This window comes from Rhinichthys klamathensis, unplaced genomic scaffold (assembly GCF_029890125.1).
Source record: "Rhinichthys klamathensis goyatoka isolate OS25496 unplaced genomic scaffold, OSU_Roscu_1.1 h1tg000445l_1, whole genome shotgun sequence".
In the NCBI taxonomy this organism is placed as follows: Eukaryota; Metazoa; Chordata; class Actinopteri; order Cypriniformes; family Leuciscidae; genus Rhinichthys; species Rhinichthys klamathensis.
In genome coordinates this window covers 280,800-303,839 of record NW_026606940.1, presented here as the reverse complement: position 1 = coordinate 303,839, position 23,040 = coordinate 280,800, and the positions used below count along the sequence as shown (strand labels likewise).

Sequence of the window (23,040 nt, the reverse complement as noted above, 5' to 3'; positions counted from 1 at the left end):
TCAATAGGACTTCGACAGAACCTTTCCCATCATATGTTGTTTTGTATTTCGTTCAGGCTTAAGCAGGAGTATATAACATTTTGGTGCAAAAATGCAGACTAGTAAACCAAAGCTTGAGGCTAAAATGGCAAAAATCTCCACAGCTACAGTAAATTTCCCGGGTGAACTGACATAAGCTGGAATAAATGTGATCCATACAGCACAGAATATGAGCATACTGAATGTGATGAATTTGGCTTCATTAAAGTTATCAGGCAGCGTGCGAGCCAAAAAAGCCAAAATAAAGCACAAAATGGCAAGTAGGCCAATATAACCCAGAACAGCCCAGAAACCTATAGTAGAACCCAGACTACACTCAAGAATGATCTTTTCTTTATAATATTTCATATTTTTGTTGGGAAATGGAGGAAATATTGTTAACCAAAGCACACAGATTAGAACTTGTATAAGCGTAAAGGCAAGAACACTGAGTCGTTGTTGTGCAGGCTCAAACCACTTCATGACATTAATTCCTGGAAGTGTAGCCTTGAAGGCCATTAACACCACTATTGTTTTCCCCAGAACACAGGAGATACAGAGGACAAAAGTGATCCCAAACGCTGTGTGACGCAACATACATGACCACTCAGTGGGCCGACCAATGAAAGTAAGTGAACAGAGGAAACACAGTGTCAATGAGAAGAGCAGCAGGAAGCTCAGCTCTGAGTTGTTGGCTTTTACTATGGGGGTGTCCTTCTTGCTGTAAAACAGGATGGCCACCAGCACAGTCAATCCTACTCCAAACAGTGAGAAAAAGACTAGCACTATACCCATAACTTCTTTAAATGACAGAAATTCTACAGCCTTTAATACACATTCGTTTTTCTCAGCATTAGACCAGTATTCGCTTGGACACTGCTTGCAGTTATTTGAATCTGGAAAGGAAGTTGTGATCACTGTAGTTACAAACAAAAATAAAATTATTCATGAAATCTTTGCTAAGACATTGCATGCCGAAACTGCAAGAGTAGAATGAAAACACAAACAAGGAAATAACCAATTTTCTGTGAAACTGTGAGATGGGCTGAAGATTACCTGTCTCGTTACTGATTTCTCCTTCTGCACATGGAATACAGTCATAACAGCAGACAGGTCTTCCTTTCTGTGCAGCCTTCCTAGTGCCTGGAGAACAGCTCTCACTGCACACAGACCTTGGCTTCTACAAGGAAAACAGAGTATTGCATATCTGAAACATTAAATTATGACATTTTTAGGGACACAAATTATAAAAAAAAAAAAAAAAAAAAAATTATTTATGTTAGATTTTTTTTTCCAGTGGCATTAAAACTATAAATATATTGTACAGATGTGGCCATTAAGAATGCACATCACAGCGAAAGGGACAGAGCTCATAAACATGTGAGAACCACATTTTTAAGTATATTTTTTATGTACTGCTCAAATGAAAATAAAATATTAATGATTCAGTTATTAATGATTTTTACATGCTTGTCATGGGCGTTTGAACATTACTGTAGCGTAAAAAAAAGTGTTACAATAAAACAGTGTTACAATAACTTTTTAGTGAATGCCACCAGTGAATTTTTAGTGAAGTGCAAATATCCCATCCCATTTTAGCAACTCTAATTCTCAACCTTAATAATAATTATGGAATTATTCACACTGTGAATTTAACGCATTTTTTTGACATTTAAATAGCCTTTAAAAGGAATTTTGCAAGGACACAATGACGAAAATGTGACTTATGTAAGTCGGTAACACTTTATAATAACTGCACGCTATTAATCATTAGTTAAGCATTAGTAAACAGTTAAATTCATCATTTGTAAAGCATTAATAGACATTAATAAGCAGTTTATAAATACAGATATAAATGCTTTATTCTTGATGTATAAGCATATCTATAATGTGTTTAATAATTGTATTTTCATACTTTTATTAATGATCAATTTATCATTTCTAAATGAAGTATTGCATTATTTACAAACCAGTTATTTAGGAGTTGACAGTGGTTCATAAGATCAATTAGAAAGTGTAAGTAAATGATTAATAAACTATTTCATACATCTTATTATTCAGACATATAGTAATAGTTACTTAGTGTGTTAATAAATGCTTTATTAACATGTATTTCTACTGTAATTCATTGTTAATTCAGGTAGTTATAAAGCATTTAGTAGTGGTCAGTTAACTATTTTTGTGAGCTCATCTAAAGTGAGGACTATTCATGCCTTGTAAAGCATTTACGAAGGAGATTTAAAGGCTCATTTATCTTCTAAACAGAAAAAGGAAACAGACACAACACAGTGATACAGAACATAGAAATATTTAAGATGTATGAATATACATTTAAATAGTTTATAATCATTTCCTTACACTTTCTAGGTGATCTTGTGAACCACTGACAACTCCTAAATAACTGGTTTGTAAATAATGCAATACTTAATTTAGAAATTAGAAATTGATCATTAATAAAGTATGAAAATACAATTATTAAACACATTATATATATGCTTATCAAGAATAAAGCATGTATAGGTGTCTTTTATAAACTGCTAAATCATATAAATGATGAATTAACTGTTTACTAATGTTTAACTAATGATTGATAGCATGCAGTTATTATAAAGTGTTACCTGTAAGGGTAACATACAATTATATTGCATTTTAATGTCTGTCTTTGCCACAGACATGACCTGTTCAGACATGTTATGATGTTATGAGTATATTTTTTCAGTATACATTTTTTTTCCAAATATTTCTGAGATTTTAGTAGGCCTAATATTGTTTTTTCATTGGCCACTTAAAATTACCATCTGTATTATATTTTTTCCAGGGATTAAAAACGAAAAAAATCACAAAAAAAAATCCATCGGTTCACTTCGATCAGTAGCCTATTTTAATGTTTCTTTTCCTGCGTTCCTTCTGTATTAATAACGTTTCAAAACCTGTTTGATTAGAAAAAATACAGATTAATTCAATGAACACAAAAATACGAAAAATGGTCATGTCAAAACTTTTATTTTTTGAAGTAGTCATATATGTACACTACAGATTTTATTTTTTTACATTTTTTTGTCTTTTGTGGCATTAGCCTACACTGCAGTTCCCTTTCGAACGGTCACTTCGTATTGCGTAGCTATACGCAGTGGGGAAACTCCTTTTCCTCGATTTACTGAAGCCTATATGTAAAACGCATTTGCAGCTGCACAGCTAGCACACTGAGCGTCTGACACGCTCATAGGCTGTGCTGCAGCAACTGCACATCCAATGGCGCGGGCGACTCTGACGCGCTAGCCCAACGTCAGAGCCCGCCGAGGGGGCGTGGCCCAGCCTATATAGACCCCCGAATTCGCCATTATAGCAGATTTTACTCCTTCAGCGACAGTACACATGTCCCTGAGCTTTTTACTGTGTATTCGCCGTCGAACAAGCCTTTCAGCCTGAGCGAGCTTCTCTTCAGCAGACTTCGCCTGCACGTCGATTGTCTCCTGACGCCGTCTCACCTGTGGCTATCCGGCGACATCCTATATCCTTTGCATAATTATATTGTGTTCTTTTCAGTATGCCTCATTCATCCTGCGCCACGTGCGGAGGCCGTCTGCACGAGGCAGACCAGCACACGGGCTGCATTTCCTGCCTGGGTGTCGACCACGCAGAGAATGCTCTCTCTGCCGGCGGATGTGAGGCCTGCGACAGCATGCCTATCTCCGTGCTGCGCAATCGGCTAGCTCTCTCTCGGGACGGCGAGGCCGCTTCAACCACGCTTTCCATTCCGAGGAAGAAGAAGCGTCGCAGCCAACGGCAACCGGAGGGTATGGAGATTTGTGAACGCACGCCGGCCGCGTCCCCGCGTGCTTCACTTTCTCCGACTCAAACGCCATCACCGGTCCTGTTCGCAGGAGACCAGCGCCCCCCCCCCCCCCACACGTGGCGGGCCTCGTCTCCTTCGGCGGATCTCTCGAGCGCGACGACAGCCTATCCATCGCCGCTTCTGAGGACGAGTGGCCGGGCTCTCTCGACCCCGTCACCGCTTCTCAATCGGTGGCCAGTGGATTAGCGACCAGGACGAACTCCGACGCCGAAATGCTTCGGATCCTGACGAAGGCCGTCGCGGACCTCGAGCTCGAGTGGGCCTCGCCCGAGGAGCCGCCTCGTAGTCGGCTGGATGGATGGTTTCTGGAGGGGCGCCAGCAGGCCCCGCGTCACAAACCGGCGCCATTTTTCCCCGAGGTCCACGAGGAGCTAACCAAGGCCTGGCGCGCTCCATACTCAGCACGTGTGGGATCTGCAGTTTCCGCGACGCTCTCCTCCGTGGATGGCGCAGCGGAAAAGGGTTATGAGTCTTTGCCGCCCCTTGAAGAGGCCGTGGCAGCTCATCTTTGCCCGAACACTGCAGCTAGCTGGCGAGCTAGAGCCGCTCATCCCAACAAACCCTGCCGTAACACCTCAGCCCTCGCTGGACGCGCGTACTCTGCCTCCGGTCAGGCTGCATCGGCCCTGCACACGATGGCCGTGTTGCAGGTCTACCAGGCCAAACTCCTCCGGTCCATGGACGAGGCTGGTCCGGACCCGGAGACCTTTCGGGACCTGAGGAGTGCTACTGACTTAGCGCTGCGTGCTACTAAGGCTACAGCACAGGCCATAGGAAGAAACATGGCTAGCTTGGTCGTGCTCGAGCGCCATCTTTGGCTTAACCTCACCGAGATCAAGGAGGCCGACAGAACGAGGTTTCTCGACGCCCCGGTGTCCAGCTCCGGTCTCTTCGGCCCGGCGGTGAAGGGATTCTCGGAAAGGTACACTGAGGCACAGAAAGCGTCCCAGGCCATGCGACACTTCTTGCCGAAACGTTCGAGCTCCGCGACCAGCAAGCCCAAGCCGCCGCCTTCGCCTCACCCAGCCAAGCCGGTGAAACAGGCCTCTCAGCCCCGCCCTGCGGCTGATAGCCAACGCCAGTCAAGGCCCGCGAAGCGCTACCCGCTCCCCAGGCGTCAAGGCCCTCGACCCAGCGCCGTGGCCGACCAGGCGCCTCCGAAGTCGTCCTAGCACGGAGGGGAAAGAGAGAGGGCTCGTGTCTCGCGCTAGCCGGACCACCCTCGAAAAAAACAGCAAAACTTCCCACAGCTCCCTGTTCAGTTCAGGCGGCTGGGGATTTTATTATTGTAAACAGGCCCGCAGCAGTGAGCGCGTCTTTTCAAACAAACGCCGTTTTCACGGCGACCCAAATAAAGCACAAAAAGAGCATGTTTCACAATCACAACACACGGGTTCACGGTCCCCCTTCACTAGGCGGCCCCCGCCCTGTTGTAACACTGACTTCCCCCCGGGCAAAAGCCTATATAGTCAGTCAAACACTCAGTATGTGCACAAATCACATTATATGGGTATCAGGTCCCCCTATGTTAGGCGGTCCCCCCCATTCAGTGTGTCACGCCCTAGCCACACGAGTGATGGCCTGGCAAACCATCCCTGGTGTGTCGAGTTGGGTCATAAACACTATAAAGCGAGGCTACTCGCTCCAATTCGCTCGCAGACCCCCGAAATTCCAGGCGGTTATCGAGACATCGGTGAGAAGCGGCGTGGATCACGTGCTTCGCACCGAAGTTCAGGAATTATTAGCAAAAGGAGCGATAGAGTCAGTCCCTCCCGCGCTAATGTATTCGGGGTTTTACAGCCGCTATTTTCTAATTCCAAAGAAAGACGGCGGGCTCAGACCCATACTAGATCTGAGGCGTTTGAACAGGGCTCTCATGAGACGGCCTTTCAAAATGTTAACACTCAAACAAATTCTCGCGCAAGTTCGCCCGGGGGATTGGTTTGTTTCAATGGATCTGAAAGATGCATACTTTCATATTCAGATCGACCCTCGTCACAGGCCATTTTTGAGATTCGCCTTCGAGGGGAGGGCATATCAATACACCGTTCTGCCGTTCGGTCTGGCTCTGGCACCCCGTACATTCACGAAATGTATGGATGCAGCGCTCTCCCCACTGAAAAGCCAGGGAGTGCGTGTGCTGAATTATCTCGACGACTGGCTGGTGCTAGCGCAGTCGAGAGACGAACTAATAGTTCACAGGGATTTGATTCTCGGCCATTTAAAATACCTGGGTCTCACAATCAATGTTGCCAAAAGCGAACTGAACCCCAGCCAGACTGTGGTCTTTCTGGGCACGGTTTTAGACTCGGTGACAATGAAAGCGCGGCTCACTCAAGAGCGCGCGCTCTCTGTGCAGACACTGACAGCCGCATTCAGGGCGCGCGAGCGCGCGCCTCTGAAGAGGTTTCAGAAACTGCTTGGTCTAATGGCAGCCGCATCATCAGTACTCCACATGGGATTACTGCACATGCGCCCGCTGCAGCACTGGCTGAAACGCCGTGTGCCAACCCATGCATGGCAGTCAGGCAGCCTGCGCATTATGGTGAATCACGGGTGTTTAAGAACACTGATTCCCTGGCGGGCTCAGGACTGGTACCGCAAGGGGGTGACCATGGGGATAGTTTCCAGGAGGAAGGTGGTTTTCACAGACGCATCCAACACGGGTTGGGGAGCGCTGCACGAGGGCAAGCCTGCCTCCGGCCTCTGGTCGAGCACGGAGCAGAGCTTACATATCAACTGTCTGGAAATGAAAGCAGTTGGTTTGGCCCTGGAAGCTTTTCTGTCAAACCTCAGGGGTCACCACGTCCTGGTCCGTACAGACAACGTGTCTGTGGTGGCCTACATAAATCGCCAGGGCGGCATCAGGTCAGGCAACCTGTATGCTATGGCGAGGGACCTCCTCATGTGGGCACAGGCCAATCTGAGCTCTCTGAGAGCAGCGCATGTCCCGGGCGTCCAGAATGTGGGCGCGGATATGCTCTCAAGGGGCAACACTCCCCTAGGCGAGTGGTCCCTGAATCCTCAGACGGTCAGTCTAATATGGTAGATGTTCGGCGAGGCCGAAGTCGACCTTTTCGCCTCGAGAGCCAACACCCACTGCAGGGTGTTCTTCTCGAAAAACAGGGATGCGCTGGCTCATCTCTGGCCCAGCCGCCCCCTTTACGCTTTTCCCCCCGTCTCGATGATCCCACAAGTTATCGAGCGGGTCAGGGAGAGCGGATGCCCAGTCCTTCTGGTGGCTCCTCTCTGGAAATCCAGACCATGGTTTCCGGAACTGGTTCAGTTGTCAGACACGACCCCCTGGCCTGTTCCGATGAGGAAGGATCTCCTCACACAGGCCAACGGAACGATATGGCATCCCCGACCCAATTTATGGGCCCTCCATGTGTGGCCCCTAAACGGGTACCCGGGGACCTTCCTGACAGGGTCTTAAGCACTATCTCTGAAGCAAGGGCCCCGTCTACTCGGCGCCTTTATGCTTTAAAGTGGTCGGGTTTTTCCAGCTGGTGCTCGAGAAATCGTATTGACCCAGAGTCATGTGAGGTTTCGGTGGTGCTCTCCTTCCTGCAGGAGCTACTGGACGCGGGCCGCACCCCGTCCACGCTCAAAGTGTACGTGGCAGCCATCGCAGCGCATCATGCTCTGGTGGCTGGCCAATCGCTAGGAAGGAATGACCTGGTGGTAAAGTTTCTGAAGGGCGCTAGGAGGATTAACCCCTCCAGGCCCCCTTCGGTGCCGCCTTGGGGGACCACCTTTTGAGCCGCTCCAGTCGGTTGATCTAAAACCACTTTCGCTAAAGACTGCTCTCCTGTTGGCATTGGCATCTATCAAGCGAGTGGGAGATTTGCAGGCCCTCTCTGTGAGTCCTGCATGTTTGGAGTTTGGATCGGATGACTCCAGAGTCATTCTCAAACCCAGGCATGGTTATGTACCCAAGGTGCTCTCAACGCCGTTTAGAGCACAAGTTATTACGCTGTTAGCCCTTCCCCCTTCTGCCGAGGATGGGGAGGTTAATCTTCTCTGCCCTGTCAGGGCGTTGAGAATCTATCTGGAGCGTTCTGCGTCTTTTAGACAATCAGAACAGCTGTTTGTCTGCTTTGGTGGCCGATCTAAGGGTGATCCAGTCACTAAGCAAAGACTGTCCAGATGGATAGTGGATGCCATTTCTTTGGCCTACACCTCAGTGGGTCAGGTTTGCCCCATAGGTGTCAAGGCCCATTCGACCAGAGGTATGGCCTCGTCGTGGGCTTGGTCATCTGGTTTTCCCATTCAAGATATTTGTGATGCGGCCGGCTGGTCCTCGCCTTCCACATTTATGAAGTTCTATAATATGGAGGTACCTTCCCTGCAGGCGAAGGTGCTTTCGGTATGATTGAGACCTGACAGTGGCTGGTCTTGTCTACAAAAATCACTGTGCATAATCACATACATATTAATATATAAACCCGCTTCGGCCGGTAATAAAGGTATACTAATAATCCCGACGGTGTCTGGTTTTGTTAGTATATTCTGTTAGTTGTTACTGACTTTATATATATTATTATATATATATACGTATATGCATATGTTATTGGGTTCTGGCTTGTTCTGTTAGCTCAGGGGTCCTGAGTTGCAGTGCAACCAGTTACTCAGGGTGCGGCGTTTTGCATGGCGTCCCCACTGCGTATAGCTACGCAATACGAAGTGACCGTTCGAAAGGGAACTACTCGGTTACTATCGTAACCTCAGTTCCCTGAGAGAGGGAACGAGTATTGCGTAGCCGGCCGCACTATGGTAACTGGTGAAGTTGTCGCTTCAGTCGTATAAACCTATAATGCGCATGCGCGTGCGGTGTTTGTTTGTGTTTAGAGCTCCGTCGAATTGATTCATTAATCCTTGATTTTCTTCTTTACCACTCATTTATTAACAAGTACTTTCTATTTTTATATCGTGTGAACCTATCCTCGATACTATTCCCTATAAAAAAACAATCGGATTGCTTTGATATCGCTACTTAGATCCAACTTTGCGAATCTCGGCTACTAGCCTTTAGCCCGCTAGCATTTCACGCGTGGGCTCGCGCCTATCGAGCGTCTGATTTTACACCCGTTTCACTGAAAGGATACAGGTTATATCCAGCATTCCAGTCCTAAATTAGTAGTGATACTGGTAGTATCACTGCTAATTTACTGTTCATCTGTTATAATGGCGAACATATCGGATGTGTGTCTAACGTTACCTCTGAGTGCAGGTGAGGACACATTCGAGCTGATTTCGGTACGATTGGAGTTGGAATCGGTGGAGAAACAGATCCGTGGTCTGCTGGAGAGGCAAGCCGAGCTGCGGGATCGGCGATCAGCGCTTGAAACGTCACGCGCCGATGCTCACAAGTCAGTGGTTAGTAACTTTTTGACTCCGACTTCGTCTACTCCGTGCGTTTCTCTGCCCAGGAGGACGCGATCATCTCTGGCTTCATTCACTCCGGCACCGACACAGCACCATGGACCCTGGGTGATCCCACAGCGGAAGACACGAGCCAGGACCAGAGCAAGAACCTCTCCGCCCCTCCCGGTCTTCGAGATCTCCACCCGGAACCGCTTCTCCCCCCTTCGCGAGTCGGAACGTGACGACGCCGTGATCATCGGCACTTCCATGGTCCGTCATGTCCGCGCTACCTCAGGTAAGGGTAAGGTGCGCACTCACTGCTTTCCTGGTGCTCGTATTCTTGATGTCGCCGCACAGGTTCCCGAGATCCTGAACGGTGACGAGCACGTCGGAGCCGTTGTCCTCCACGCGGGAACGAACGACATCAGGCTGCGGCAGACGGAGGTTCTGAAGAAGGACTACAGGAGCCTGATCGAGACGGTACGCAGCACAGCGCCTGAGGCAACGATCATCGTGTCTGGACCGCTTCCCACGTACCGACTAGGACAAGAAAGGTTCAGTAGACTATTTGCTCTAAATGAATGGTTAATGTCATGGTGTAATGAACAGAAACTGCTCTTTGTAAATAATTGGAATCTGTTCTGGGAGCGACCTAGGCTCTACCGTGCTGATGGCCTGCACCCCAGCAGAATCGGAGCGGCTGTGCTGTCGGACAACATCTCCAAGACGTTGCACACCATCTGACTAGTAAGTCAAAGTCCAATTCACAGTCTTTGCTGTCCCAACTTAATTGATATAAGTAGTGTAGAACATTATATAGAAACTGTGTCTATTCCTCGTCTAGTGAGGCCAAACAATAAATCTAGTGTAGGATCTAGGAAAAATCTTATTGTAATTAAACCAGAAAATCTAAATATCAGTGAACAAAAACAATTTCTAAAACTAGGTCTTCTAAACATTAGATCGCTCACACCTAAGGCGGTTATTGTAAATGAAATGGTCACAGATAATAGCTTCGATGTACTTTGCCTTACTGAAACCTGGCTTAAACCAAATGAGTATTTCGGTCTAAATGAGTCTACTCCGCCAGGATACTGTTATAAGCATGAGCCCCGTCTGATCGGTCGTGGCGGCGGTGTTGCAACAATCTATAGAGATATCCTTAATGTTACTCAGAAAACAGGTCACAGGTTTAATTCGTTTGAAGTACTTGTGCTAAATGTTACGCTCATAGATGTAAGAAAGAAATCCCTATTATCTCTAGCCTTGGCTACTGTATATAGACCTCCAGGGCCCTACACTGATTTCCTAAAAGAGTTTGCAGACTTTCTCTCAGATCTATTGGTCAATGCCGATAAAGCAATAATTGTTGGAGATTTTAACATACACGTAGATAACACAAATGATGCGTTAGGGACTGCGTTTACAGATTTATTAAACTCCTTTGGGGTCAAGCAAAACGTCAGTGGTCCCACTCATCGTCTAAATCATACACTAGATTTAATTATATCATACGGAACCAATCCAACCGATATAGATATTATACCGCAAAGTGACGATCTCACTGATCATTGCATGGTAACGTGCATAATACGTACTGCTGAAATTTGTCATGTTGCGCCGCGTTATCGACCAGGCAGAACAATCCTTCCAATCACTATAGATAGATTCTCAAATAGCTTACCTGATCTATCTCAGCTGCTTAGTGAACCCAAACAAACAGATGAACTAGAGGAAATGACCAGCAGTTTGAGCACCATTTTCTCTAGTACATTAGATATTGTTGCACCAATTAGATTAAAAAAGGTTAGAGAGAAAACTAAAGCACCATGGTACAACAGTGCTACGCATGCTATCAAGAGAGAAACTCGTAACTTAGAGCGTAAATGGAAACAAACTAATTTAGAGGTCTTTAGAATCGCGTGGAAAGACAGTGTGTCACGTTATAAAAAGGCTCTAAAAGCAGCCAGGGCTGAGCATCTCCGCAAACTAATAGAAAATAACAAAAATAATCCAAGGTTTTTATTTAACACCGTGGCTAGACTAACAAATAAACAGACATCACCAGAGCAAAATATTCCGTTACAGTATAGTTGTAATGATTTTATGAATTACTTCAATGAGAAAATAGAAAGCATCCGAAATACAATTGTAAATGTACAATCCTCTATGGTGTCTTGTGATTCAGCCTCAATTATCGCCCCTCAAGAACAACTACACCGCTTTACAACTGTAGGACAGGAAGAGCTAAATAAACTTATCATTGCATCTAAACCAACAACATGTTTATTAGATCCAATACCCACTAAACTACTGAAAGAAGTGTTACTTGTAGTGGAAGAGCCTCTTCTCAATATTATTAACTCGTCTTTATTCTTAGGTCATGTTCCAAAAATATTCAAGCTGGCAGTTATAAAACCTCTTATTAAGAAACCGCAATTAGATCAAAATAACTTAGCAAATTACAGACCCATTTCAAATCTTTCATTTATGTCTAAAATACTAGAAAAAATTGTGTCCGCTCAATTGTGCTCTTTCTTGCAAGAAAATGAGATATATGAAAAATTTCAGTCAGGATTCAGACCGCATCATAGCACAGAAACTGCGCTAGTTAAAATTACAAATGATTTACTTTTAGCTTCTGACCAAGGCTGTATCTCAATACTAGTTCTACTCGATCTTAGCGCTGCGTTCGACACTATAGATCACAAAATACTCTTGGATCGACTACAAAACTACACTGGTGTTCAGGGACAGGCATTAAGCTGGTTCAGATCGTACTTATCAGACCGTTACCATTTTGTCTGTTTAAATGGGGAAAAATCGAAGATAACGTCAGTAGACTATGGAGTGCCGCAAGGATCGGTGTTAGGCCCTCTGCTATTCTCAATATATATGCTGCCACTTGGTAATATTATAAGAAAACATGGAATTAATTTCCACTGCTATGCTGATGACACTCAATTATATATTTCATCACGACCAGATGAAAACACTAACTTATCTAAATTGACAGAATGTCTTAAAGATATAAAATACTGGATGACGTGTAATTTCCTGCTATTAAATCCAGATAAAACGGAGGTATTACTTATTGGTCCAAAAAACTACCCACAAAATCTCTTACAATACAACTTTAATTTAGAAGGATGTCCTGTTACCTTATCGACTACAGTAAAAGACCTGGGTGTTATACTAGACCGAAACTTGTCTTTCGAAAATCATATTTCATATGTTACAAGAACTGCCTTTTTCCACCTTAGAAACATTGCTAAATTACGTAACATGCTATCTGTTTCTGATGCAGAAAAGTTAGTTCATGCATTCATGACCTCGAGACTAGATTACTGTAATGCTTTATTAGCTGGTTGTCCTGCATCTTCAATAAACAAGCTACAGTTAGTGCAAAATGCAGCCGCTAGAGTTCTTACTAGGTCAAGAAAATATGATCATATAACACCGATTTTATCATCTCTGCACTGGTTACCTATTAAGTTCCGTATCAATTACAAAGTACTACTACTGACCTATAAAGCCCTAAATGGTTTAGCTCCTGTGTATTTAATGGACCTTCTATCGCCCTACAATCCATCGCGTTCTTTAAGATCCCTAAATTCGAGGCTTCTGGTCATTCCTAGGATATCTAAGTCCACTAAAGGAGGGAGGGCGTTCTCACATTTAGCTCCTAAACTCTGGAATAGCCTTCCTGATACTGTTCGTTGCTCAGACTCGCTCTCCCAGTTCAAAACTAGATTAAAGACGCATCTCTTCAGCCAAGCATTCACATAATGCTTACCTTTTATACCACTGTTGAATCAGATCGAATGCATTAATATTATGAACAGCAGCTACGCTAATTATTTCCCATCTGCTTTTCTGCTGTTATCTCGGGACGCTAGTCCCGAGGTAAATAGCGTTCGTCAGCTCCAGTTTGTATCCAGCGTCTCACGGAGACTTCAGATGCCCCAACGCCTGCGATGAGACGACTCGACGCCTGTGAAGAGACGACTCAACGCCGGCGATATGTTATGCCCTAAATTAATACATGATGATTAACTAACTATATTCTTCTATGTACATTTCTGAAATGCACTTTCTGTAAAGCTGCTTTGAAACAATATGTATTGTGAAAAGCGCTATACAAATAAATTTGAATTGAATTGAATTGAATAATGGCGAATTCGGGGGTCTATATAGGCTGGGCCACGCCCCCTCGGCGGGCTCTGCCGTTGGGCTAGCTCATTGGTCGCGCGTCAGAGTCGCCCGCGCCATTGGATGTGCAGTTGCTGCAGCACAGCCTATGAGCGTGTCAGACGCTCAGTGTGCTAGCTGTGCAGCTGCAAATGCGTTTTACATATAGGCTTCAGTAAATCGAGGAAAAGGAGTTTCCCCACTGCGTATAGCTACGCAATACTCGTTCCCTCTCTCAGGGAACTGAGGTTACGATAGTAACCGAGTAGTTTTTAGCTACTACATTCCAGTGTGTCCACCCTGATTCTTAACCACAACTGGAAAAACTTCAAACAGCCTATTTATGTATGTGTTGCATAATACATTTATGTATTTGTGGAAAATACTGAAGCCTGAGTATTCAATCTTTTTAATGATTTATAGTTTGTCAAGGTAATAACATTAAATTAAAACAGTAACTTTGAACTACTTTAAACAAAGACATTCAGTACATCGGTGCCCTCGTGAGGTTAACAGAAGAAGGGGTTTATTTGATGTGTGTGAACGTCGTTCTTTTCTCACCTTTCATTAACAAGGCATTCAGTGTATTTTAAGATTAACCGGTTTTGCCAGTTTTCCAAACCCAGAATTTGGGGGGTTGCTACTGTAGCCTACATTTGCAATTTACATTTTCGCAACTGTGAGTTTAGGCTGTAACTTTTACGTGTTACCTTGTTTATTGTTATCATATTATATTGTCATACTATTCATCAACATAGAAATACAATGAATACAATGAACAAAGTGTTTTAAGATAACGCAAAAGTATTTGCCTAATATTTCAGCCTGATCTCAAGGCAGTTTGTGCTATAGGCTATAGCCTAGTCATGAAATGTAGTTTATTGATTCGTGTTCACAGACACAAATTTCTTCTTTTTTTTTGTTTAACTCAGAACGACGTATTAATGTATTTTTTTCTTTCATCTACTAAGCGCCCATTCAGTCTATTCATAGTTCCCTTTCAGTCGAGAACATCAGACGTAGTCGACGTTGACTGGATGGGGATCATGCCAGGGAGCCAATCATCTTCGAGTACTATTGAATGAGCCAATGGGATTTGGCGTGCGTGATAAAATCACACACTCCGCCCCCCGCGGTGCGGGTATAAATACGGAAGTGGATGCACGCACTAGTTGCCTTTCGCTTCGGAGCCGATCGTTTGATGTCTCTAAAGAGTGCTGTTGTTTACAACGAGCGAGTGTGTCGGTGTTCTTCTGGAAGACTCTCCCAGTGCTGTTGGTTTCTACAGCGCGAGTGCAGCGGTGATCGCGAGCTTTGAGCTCTCAACTGCTGTTTTAACAGCAACAAATTTCTAAATGTTTGTGTGTGTTGACGACTGGTTAGAGGGCGGAAAAGTGAGTGCTTCACTGTTTCAGTTCACTGTTCAGTGTTGCCGCGGTCATTCCCCTGTGTGCTCCGGCACTGGTGATGGGTCCTATTTCCTGAAAGAGCAACACGGGTGCGTTTGCGTCTTTTTCAAGATGTCATTCCACCCGTGCGTTTCTGGATGCAGTCGTTCCCTTTTCCTCTCTGACGGTCACAATTGTTGCATCATGTGTTTGGGCTTACAGCACGCTGAAGCAGCTTTTGTGGACGGTTCATGTTCCCATTGCGGGAATATGACTGTCGCGGTGTTGAGATCGAGACTCGCCTTCGTCCGCGAAGCGCGAGACCCCATTACCATGCCCCACCCCCGGGTGCCGTGTGGGATGGGTGATCGGAGGATAGTGATGGATGTTTGCCCGGTAACCATTCCCTGTGGGCTCCTCACTCCTCCATCACACCGCAGCCGATAGAATTCCTGTTATACGTGCTGATCCCTCTGTAATGGGACCGATCAGCCATTTCAATTGGGGTTCCCCCAGAGGATAAGATATCGATAGCAGCATCGGAGGGTGAGCTGGCCTCTGGAGATGACGACTTGGCTGTGTTATCTCCCTCTGGGAGTGTAACATTGACAGAGCCAGATCCAGAAATGTCAGCTATGCTGAAACGGGCCGCCCAGGCTGCCGGGCTCGAGTGGAACCCTTCACCATGTCCCGTCAGTCTCGGTTGGAGGATTGGTATCTCGGGGCGGGCCGCACTGGTTCTCAGCTCCAGTGCTTTTCTTTCCCGAAGTGCATGGAGAGCTTACCAGGTTGTGGACGGCACCTTTCTCTGCCAGAAACTGCCTGAATAGCTTTTCCCCCTCACTACCCTTGATGGAGGAGCGGTGAAGGGTTGCGAGGCTATCCCTCCAGTGGAGCGGTCTGTCGCGAAACAGGTGCACCTGTGTCCGGCGGCCGCTGCCTTTTGGGGGGATCCTCGTCTCCCCCCTAAGGCCTGTGAGTTCTTGTCCGTTCCGACGGGCAGAGCTTACAAAGCCTGTGGGCGAGCCGCCTCTTCTTGCGTGCCATGGCACTGCTACAGGTCTGTCAGACCAGGGCACCCATGGACATGCACGAGGGTAGCCCAGACCGTGCGCTCATAGGTGAGCACCGCAGTGCTTCCGACCTCACCCTCCGGGGCACGAGTGTCGTGGCGTGCGCGATCGGTCTGGCGATGTCCACCTGTGGTCCAGGAGCGCCATCGTTGGCTCAGCCTGGTTGATATGGTGGATGCGGACAAAGTTCGGTTCCTGGTCTCCCCAATTTCCTAGGTTGGGCTGGTCGGCGACGCGTCGGAGAACTGCGTCCAACAGTTCTCTGCCGCCCAAGCGCAGATGGAGGTCCTCCGCTTGCTCGTCGCCGAGGGCGTTCCCCTGCCGCCTCTCCCCGCTGGGCCTCAGCAGCAGCCTCCAGCCAGGTCTCAGCATGGAGCCGGCCGCAGTAGGGATGCCCAGCCCGCTCCAGGCGCTGCCAAACCAGGTGGCAAGCGACAGCGAAAGCATAGCTCTTGGAGTTGGTCACTGATCCACTCCCTCCCCCCGGGTGAGGGCCGGATGGAGTCTTTGTTTGTGTGTGTGTCTGTTCCACCACTGGCTCCCAAAATAAGCGGAGCAAGTGGTACCCATACTTCAAAGAAAGAGCAAATTCCTCTGTTCCTGGGTCCCAAGAGGGCAAGTCTGGCGGTGTGCGACCCTGTAAAGCCTTGCACCCCGCAGCCCCCTCTTGTTCGCCAGCACGGCAGCTGGGTGCGGTTCGAGGACCCGGTCATCCGCCTTCTCACGCATCCCTGGCCGTCTCGTAAGTGTCGTGCACCACACTCATAATCTGCTTCGGGCCGCCTCCGGGCCTTCCGAGCCGGGTCCCTGTCCTCCACCTCGCTGCCCCACCTCACCCCTGGCACGGTGTGTGTAAGCCTTAGGATGCTTCCGCTCCACAGACCATTCTGTTTTCTTGCGTTCGAAGGTGCGAAGTATCAGTACAAGTCCTACCCTTCGAGTGCTCCATAGCCAGTTGGGTTTTCAGGTCAACTGGGACAGAGTAATCTCGCCCACGGGCTGAGTATCTCTTTTTCAGTTCAGGAGAATGACTCTGTCCAACACGTCTCTTCAAGAAGAGTGTGTTCGGCTGGTACTTGAAGTGAGAAAGGGTCCCACTGAAAGAACTTTCAGAGGCTCCTGGGACATATGGCAGACGCCACCACTATAGCTTCCACCATGTGAAGACCGCTTCAGCACTAGCTTTATGGTCGAGTCCCGAGGTGACTGTGGCAGAGCGGCACGCCCTGTGTGACAAAGAGATCACCCAGGCCTGCTGCCAAACCCTCAGCCCGTGTTCAGTCCCTTCGTTTCTCCGGGCCAAACCGCTCCTAGAACGAGGTCCACTAACATCGACTGAGGGGCCATGTACAAAGGGCATGCTTTAACGGAGGCCTGGGCGACCTCCGACTGCATTGGTATTCATTACCTCGAGTTGGCAGTTCACATCGCTTTGAGCCACCGCTGCTCAGCAAGCTGGTACTGATCTGAAAAAAACATTGCGACCGTTGCGCTAAGCTTCCCTCGCATGTCACAACTCGCCCGTCACCTCCACCTTGGAGTCAGAAGCTTCTGAGGTCGCTTCATTCCACTATTTTTTCCGGCCTGCTCAATCGTGCCGCCGATGAGCCTCACGACAGCTATGGCCAGGGAGAGTGGAGACTCCATCCCCTGGCGGTCCAGCTGGGCAGGGACCACTTCGGGGCCGCACAGTTACATCTGTTTGCCTCTCCGGGCTCGTCCCTCTGCCAGTTGTGTTTCTGTCTGAGTGGACTACCCTTGGACAGACACTGGCTCTCAGCTGACCCGGGGCTCCGCAGAAATACGTTCCCCAGTGAGCCTTCTAAGAAAGCGGCTATGCGATTCATTGTTGCTTGGCGCCTGCTCAAGTTCAGTGAACTTATCACACTCAAGTGTTGAGCAGAGATGCTCCTGAAGCTCAGTGATCTTCACACTAGTGTTGAGCAGTGCTCCTGTCTTGTGCGCGCATATCGCTTACACCTACTGTGCTAAGTCAGGAGTGGAGCAGGTCTTGATAGTTGCCCCTTATTGGCCCAACCAGACCTAGTTCTCCTCGACAGCCTCCCTGACTTCCCCTGAATACATTTCAGGGACGGGGCATAATGGCACCCGCGTTCAAAAACTGGACGCGGAGGTTCAGGTGGCTGCCACAGGAATATGTGGTAGTTACCATCACTTCTGCAAGCACCCCCTAAAACGATAGGCAGTTGTGCTTCACTATTAGAAGTGGAACCTATTCGTTGAACGAGTCTTCTCTCCGTGAGGAGATCCTGAGAGTGTTCGGTCATTTCAGTGCTCTCTTTCTTGCAAGATGGGTTGGAGTAGGCTGTTCCTTCACCCTCAAAATGATGACGAACATCATAATGCAGAAGCATGGGAATCACGTCCTGATCGTCAAGTTCCTGAGGGAGCAAGGGATATCCCTGCGCCCCTCTTTATCCTCTTGGGCCTATCTCTGGTGCTACTGCACTGCAGAGACTGCCCCTGAGCCACTACAGGCAGTGAAGTAAAAATTCTGTTTACAGTTCTCCTGCTCGCATGGTCTCTACTAGAGGGTAGGGACTTGCTCGCTTTCGGTCAACGACTTGTGCCTGGAATTCGGGCCGGCTAACTCTCACTAGCTGAGACCCCGGCCTGGATATGTGCCCAAGGTTCCTACCTCTCCCTAAGAGGGACCAGGTGGTGAACCTGCAAGCGCTGCCTGGAGGAGGCAGACCCAGCCCTGGCTTTTCTCTGTCCGTCCGCTCCAATGCGGTTTTATGTGCACAGAATGCAAAGCCTGGACCTCAGACCGGCTCTTGTCTGTTATGGAAACCAGCAGAAGGGAAGGCTGTTTCCAAGCAGAGGTTGGCCCACCATGGTGGTTGCCTTTATCTTGGTGAGAAAGTTTTCCCAAGGTGCACGTGCCCACCTGGGTGGTGAGCTCCTCCTAAGTGATGGTATTGCTCCCTCCTAGGCGTTGACACAGAGTGCCTCGCTAACAGATGTTTATAGAGTTGGGGGCTGGGCGACACCCCATCGGGCAGGATGTGGCTTCCGTAGCGTCCCTTCCTTCCATGTACAGGGAACGCTTTCCCAGTGGTCCTGTAGGAACAGCAGTGACTTCCCTGGCATAAGCCCTGTCCCTTTCCCGCCTTAAATTGTGGGGAGGATCTGGAGGCTTTTGTCTAGGCACTGGAAGGTGGCAGCTTTAGTGGCGTTTTCAATGGTTATCCCCATTCAGTCGACTACGTCTGACGTTCTCGACTGAAAGGGAACGTCCTGGTTGCGTATGAAGGAGGGAACGGAGGACGTAGTCCCCTTGCCACTACCGCTGGACCACCGCTGACTCCGAGTTACGCTCGGCTCCTCAGCGAACAGCAACTAGTCCGTGCATCCACTTCCGTATTTATACCCACGCTGTGGGGGCGGAGTGTGTGATGTCATCACGCACGCCAATTCCCATTGGCTCATTCAATAGTACTCGAAGATGATTGGCTCCCTGGTGTTATCCCCATTTAGTCGACGTCGACTACGTCCTCCGTTCCCTCCTTCAGGGATAGGCAATCAGTATACGCAACCAGGACGTTTTCAGTTACGTGACCTGTGTGGTGGCCTGGAGGGCAAAACAATGGGCCAAAATGGCGACTTGGCTTCTCCATATAGACTCTTGAACAAAATCTTAAGACCGGTCGAAACATTACTAGTATTCGCATTTCGCGCTGGTGGATCGTAACCGGGTTGTAAGTAGAGGTCGACCGATTCATCGGTTTTGCCGATATATCGATATATATTGATTGGTGGAACTATCGGTTTGGATTTTTGCAGATAACCGATAGTTCCACCAGGTTGTTTTTCCAGGTTGCGTCCATTGCTGGTGCGGCTGAGAAGGGTGCGCTGTCATTGCACAGTACGAGAGCGCTGAGAAGAGTGCGCTGTGATTGCACAGTACGAGAGCACTGAGAAAGGACTGCTGGCATTATAAAGAGTGAGAGTGGCCTCTAGAGGCCAAATAAAAACTATCACTGGCTAGTAGTACCTTTAGCGGTTAACACTTTTGATTTTTTTTACTTTTCAACTTATTGTTGCACGTCGTCTTTTTGCATCTTTAAATTTGAACAACAACACCTTTCACAAAATAATGATCTAGTTTGCACTCATGTGTAAATAGATTTTTGACTTATTACCATATACAATATTTGTGTCTAATACTATTTTATTTAGCCTATATTTTATTGTGGTTTTCTCACAATCACAACATTATATGCAATTTATCAGACACTGATAATTATGTTAATATTATTTTAAAAATGCAATGTACTGTAATAATCTATAAGCATATTTAACAATTGGTCGACGAAGAATAATTGCAAAGTGTTTACCAGCAATTTGGTCTGGCCTGTAGATACAGTAGCCCTTCAAGGATCAATTCCAATATTCAATAAGCTTATTTCAAACCAATGTGGAATCATACAGCATACATTTGTATATGTTGTGTCTTAAAATGTAAAGGATGCAGTGCCATGAGGAATGGTGTAAGACACTGTTCAGATTTAAATAAATAAATAAATACATGTGTGGTATCTTTTATGTCCTTTCTATAGGTCAATGCAAGTATTTAGACATTTTGCTCCCCCAGTATGATAACCATGTTAGTGCCACTTACCTCCAGCTGTCCTCCAGCCCAGAGTATGTTTTCAGTGTTGAGCACAAAGCGCTGGTCAGGGGGAAGTGAGACATCATAGTATCCCACTGGTTTAAACTGGATTGATCCATCTGAGTCCTGCTGCCAGTTTACAACTTCGTATCGGGCTACTACGCCACCAGTGCTGTCAAACCACACATGGTCTTCAATCTTAACAGTGAAATTTACCTTTTTCAGAGCCTCAACAACCTATTGAGAAACAAAGACATTTAAAACACTTAAACAGAAATGGGTTATTCTCTTGCTCCTACTTGCTAAAAGTATATCACTCATTTTGTTTATTTGTTTACCTGCTGTGGTTGTATTTTCAAGTCTTTTTCACAACTCTCCTTTTCTTTACATTTGAGTAATTTGTGTAGTGAATGAGCCACAGCATATACTGCTTTGTAGACATTGCCTGCATATCTTTGTTCAGGTATATCTTCATTGTAGTTTCTCAGCACAAACAGATCCTGATTTACAGTGCAACTTGATGCATATTTAGAAGAATTTGTCTCACTCTGTGAGCATGGAAAAGCTGTGTCCCAGAATGATTTTATAACATAATCTGAAAAACCTTCAATATAATTTTTTCTCACCGCAAACCCCAATGACCCTCCCAGCACATGGAAACTGTTTGGAATGAGCAAATGCTTTGCGGTTATCCATGACTCTACGCCTATCATTTGGAGGCCTGTAATGTTTTGAATACTTAGCTGCTTGAGTAGGATGTACATCTCAGAAGTGGTAAGAAAGGCAACAATTACTTTTGCTGTGCTTTTTTTTATTGTCTCTACCACTTTTTGGACTTTGTCAGGCTCTGTTCGGTAGAATTTCACAGAGTACTCCACACAAATCCCCTCCTCTTGGGCTGTATTCAGAAATGTGGCCATTCCATTGTTTCCATAGTCATTGTCACTGTTCACAGCTCCCACCCAAGACCAGCCAAAGTGCTTTACTATGAATGCAAGTGCTCTGCTCTGGTGGTAATCACTAGCAATAGTCCTGAAGAAAGAAGGGTAATCTTTCCTATTACTGAGACATTCACATGTGGCTGCATGACTTATCTGAAAAAAGAACAAGAAACAATGATACAGTTGGTCATCAGTATAGAGACTATCATGTTTTTACTGTTATTTCTCCTTACCACTGGAATTTTAAAAGTTCCTGTAGTTCTGGACAGAATCACTGTGGCAGAAGACTCAGTTTCTCCTATGATAGCATGTATAGGAGACTGTCCATTGCATCTGTCTCCTGCAGAAGACTCTGGACCATTCATCAGTGCCATAGTTGCACTCATAGAAGACAGTCGTGAACCACAGCTATCATAGATTCTGTAACCAATAGAAACATTTGGGAGCAAACTTTCACTTTGGTTAATCTCCTCAATGGCAAAAATCGTGGTCTGAGCCATCCGAAAACCTCTTAGATTCACACTGTGAAAACATTAAACAAGTGAACAGATAAATACAATGGAAAAGTAGAAGATGTACAGCCTTTTTACTTTTTTAAAAACTTCACATGTGGTTCATACATGGAACACATTCCAGACATTATTATATGTTGCTGCTATAAAATAAAGTTATTAATTTGCTGCAGTGTATATTATATATTTTCAGTGTTGAAATGTAACAAACCTGGAGCATGATAGAAGCTGAGGTTTTTTTGTAAACTCCAATGAAGGTAATATCTCTATGCTCCGGATTGGAAAAAGTGCTCCAATAGTTACGTCTCCATTCTTGGAAAGCAGCGGGTACTTCAGGTCTCCCATCATTCGGCAAAGAGACTTTTCTGCTTCTGTATTAAGTTGATGGAAAAGCAGGAGTGTGTAAAGAAAGAGAAGCATCACAAAGGTTGAGCTCAACGGACGATGTCAAATATAAGTGATCTGATTCAGTATTTGCACTTTTATAGACATAATTAATATGGATGAATGAGTGTGAATGTAGCCAATGACCTCATAGGGCAGCACATGAGCAGGTCAAGTAGGGGTGTAGAGTCAAGCTAAATTATCAGAAAGCAGTAAATTGTAAAATTGTTTATTCTGGAATATTCCGATTTTGTTGTAAACTTTGATTCACGTTATCCATCTATTAACTCTTTTAAAACCTTATCTATCCATCTCACATTTTCTTTGTTTCTGTATTGATAAATGTATAATTACTCACTTGGTTGCCTGTTTATTTGTGAAAGTATGTTGGCCTTAATAAATATTTCGCTTTTTAAAAATAATAAAAAATAATTATAAATCACGTCCCTACAGTTTAGGCACCTTTATATTAAGACAAAGCAAAACAGTAAAAATGACTCCTGCTGTAATAAATATTTTCTTCTTTTTTTAAGTTGTTTCTATAAACTTTGAGACCTGACTGCAGTTCAAGTATGGATATTATCTTTGTTTGCTGAATTTTGGATCATTTTACTGACTCATTTTATTTCGTTCATTTCAGCAGTATATAATTAAAATGTTACATGTTAATAGCC

General features: G+C 46.0%; 1 protein-coding gene across 1 annotated transcript; it reads right to left on the bottom strand.

Annotated features, from left to right (window-relative positions):
* LOC130071485 (extracellular calcium-sensing receptor-like) lies at positions 1 to 22,414 on the bottom strand. Its single transcript, XM_056236333.1, has 6 exons — positions 22,194 to 22,414; positions 21,704 to 21,992; positions 20,868 to 21,623; positions 20,539 to 20,766; positions 1,075 to 1,198; positions 1 to 914 (listed from the first exon to the last, which is right to left on the bottom strand). Exons 1-6 carry the CDS (start codon positions 22,400 to 22,402, stop codon positions 1 to 3), a joined length of 2,520 nt encoding a protein of 839 aa, XP_056092308.1. The 5' UTR covers positions 22,403 to 22,414.
* Between the last annotated feature and the right edge of the window lie 626 nt (positions 22,415 to 23,040).

What these genes read in the sequence shown, in the direction of transcription:
- LOC130071485 (XM_056236333.1), bottom strand. Translation starts at nt 22,402, where the DNA reads ATGCTTCTCTTTCTTTACACACTCCTGCTTTTCCATCAACTTAATACA. An exon ending in CAGCTTCTATCATGCTCCAG is followed by an intron (nt 21,993 to 22,193) that starts GTTTGTTACATT and finishes ATGTTTTCACAG; the next exon opens with TGTGAATCTAAGAGGTTTTC. An exon ending in AGAAATCAGTAACGAGACAG is followed by an intron (nt 915 to 1,074) that starts GTAATCTTCAGC and finishes CTTCCTTTCCAG; the next exon opens with ATTCAAATAACTGCAAGCAG.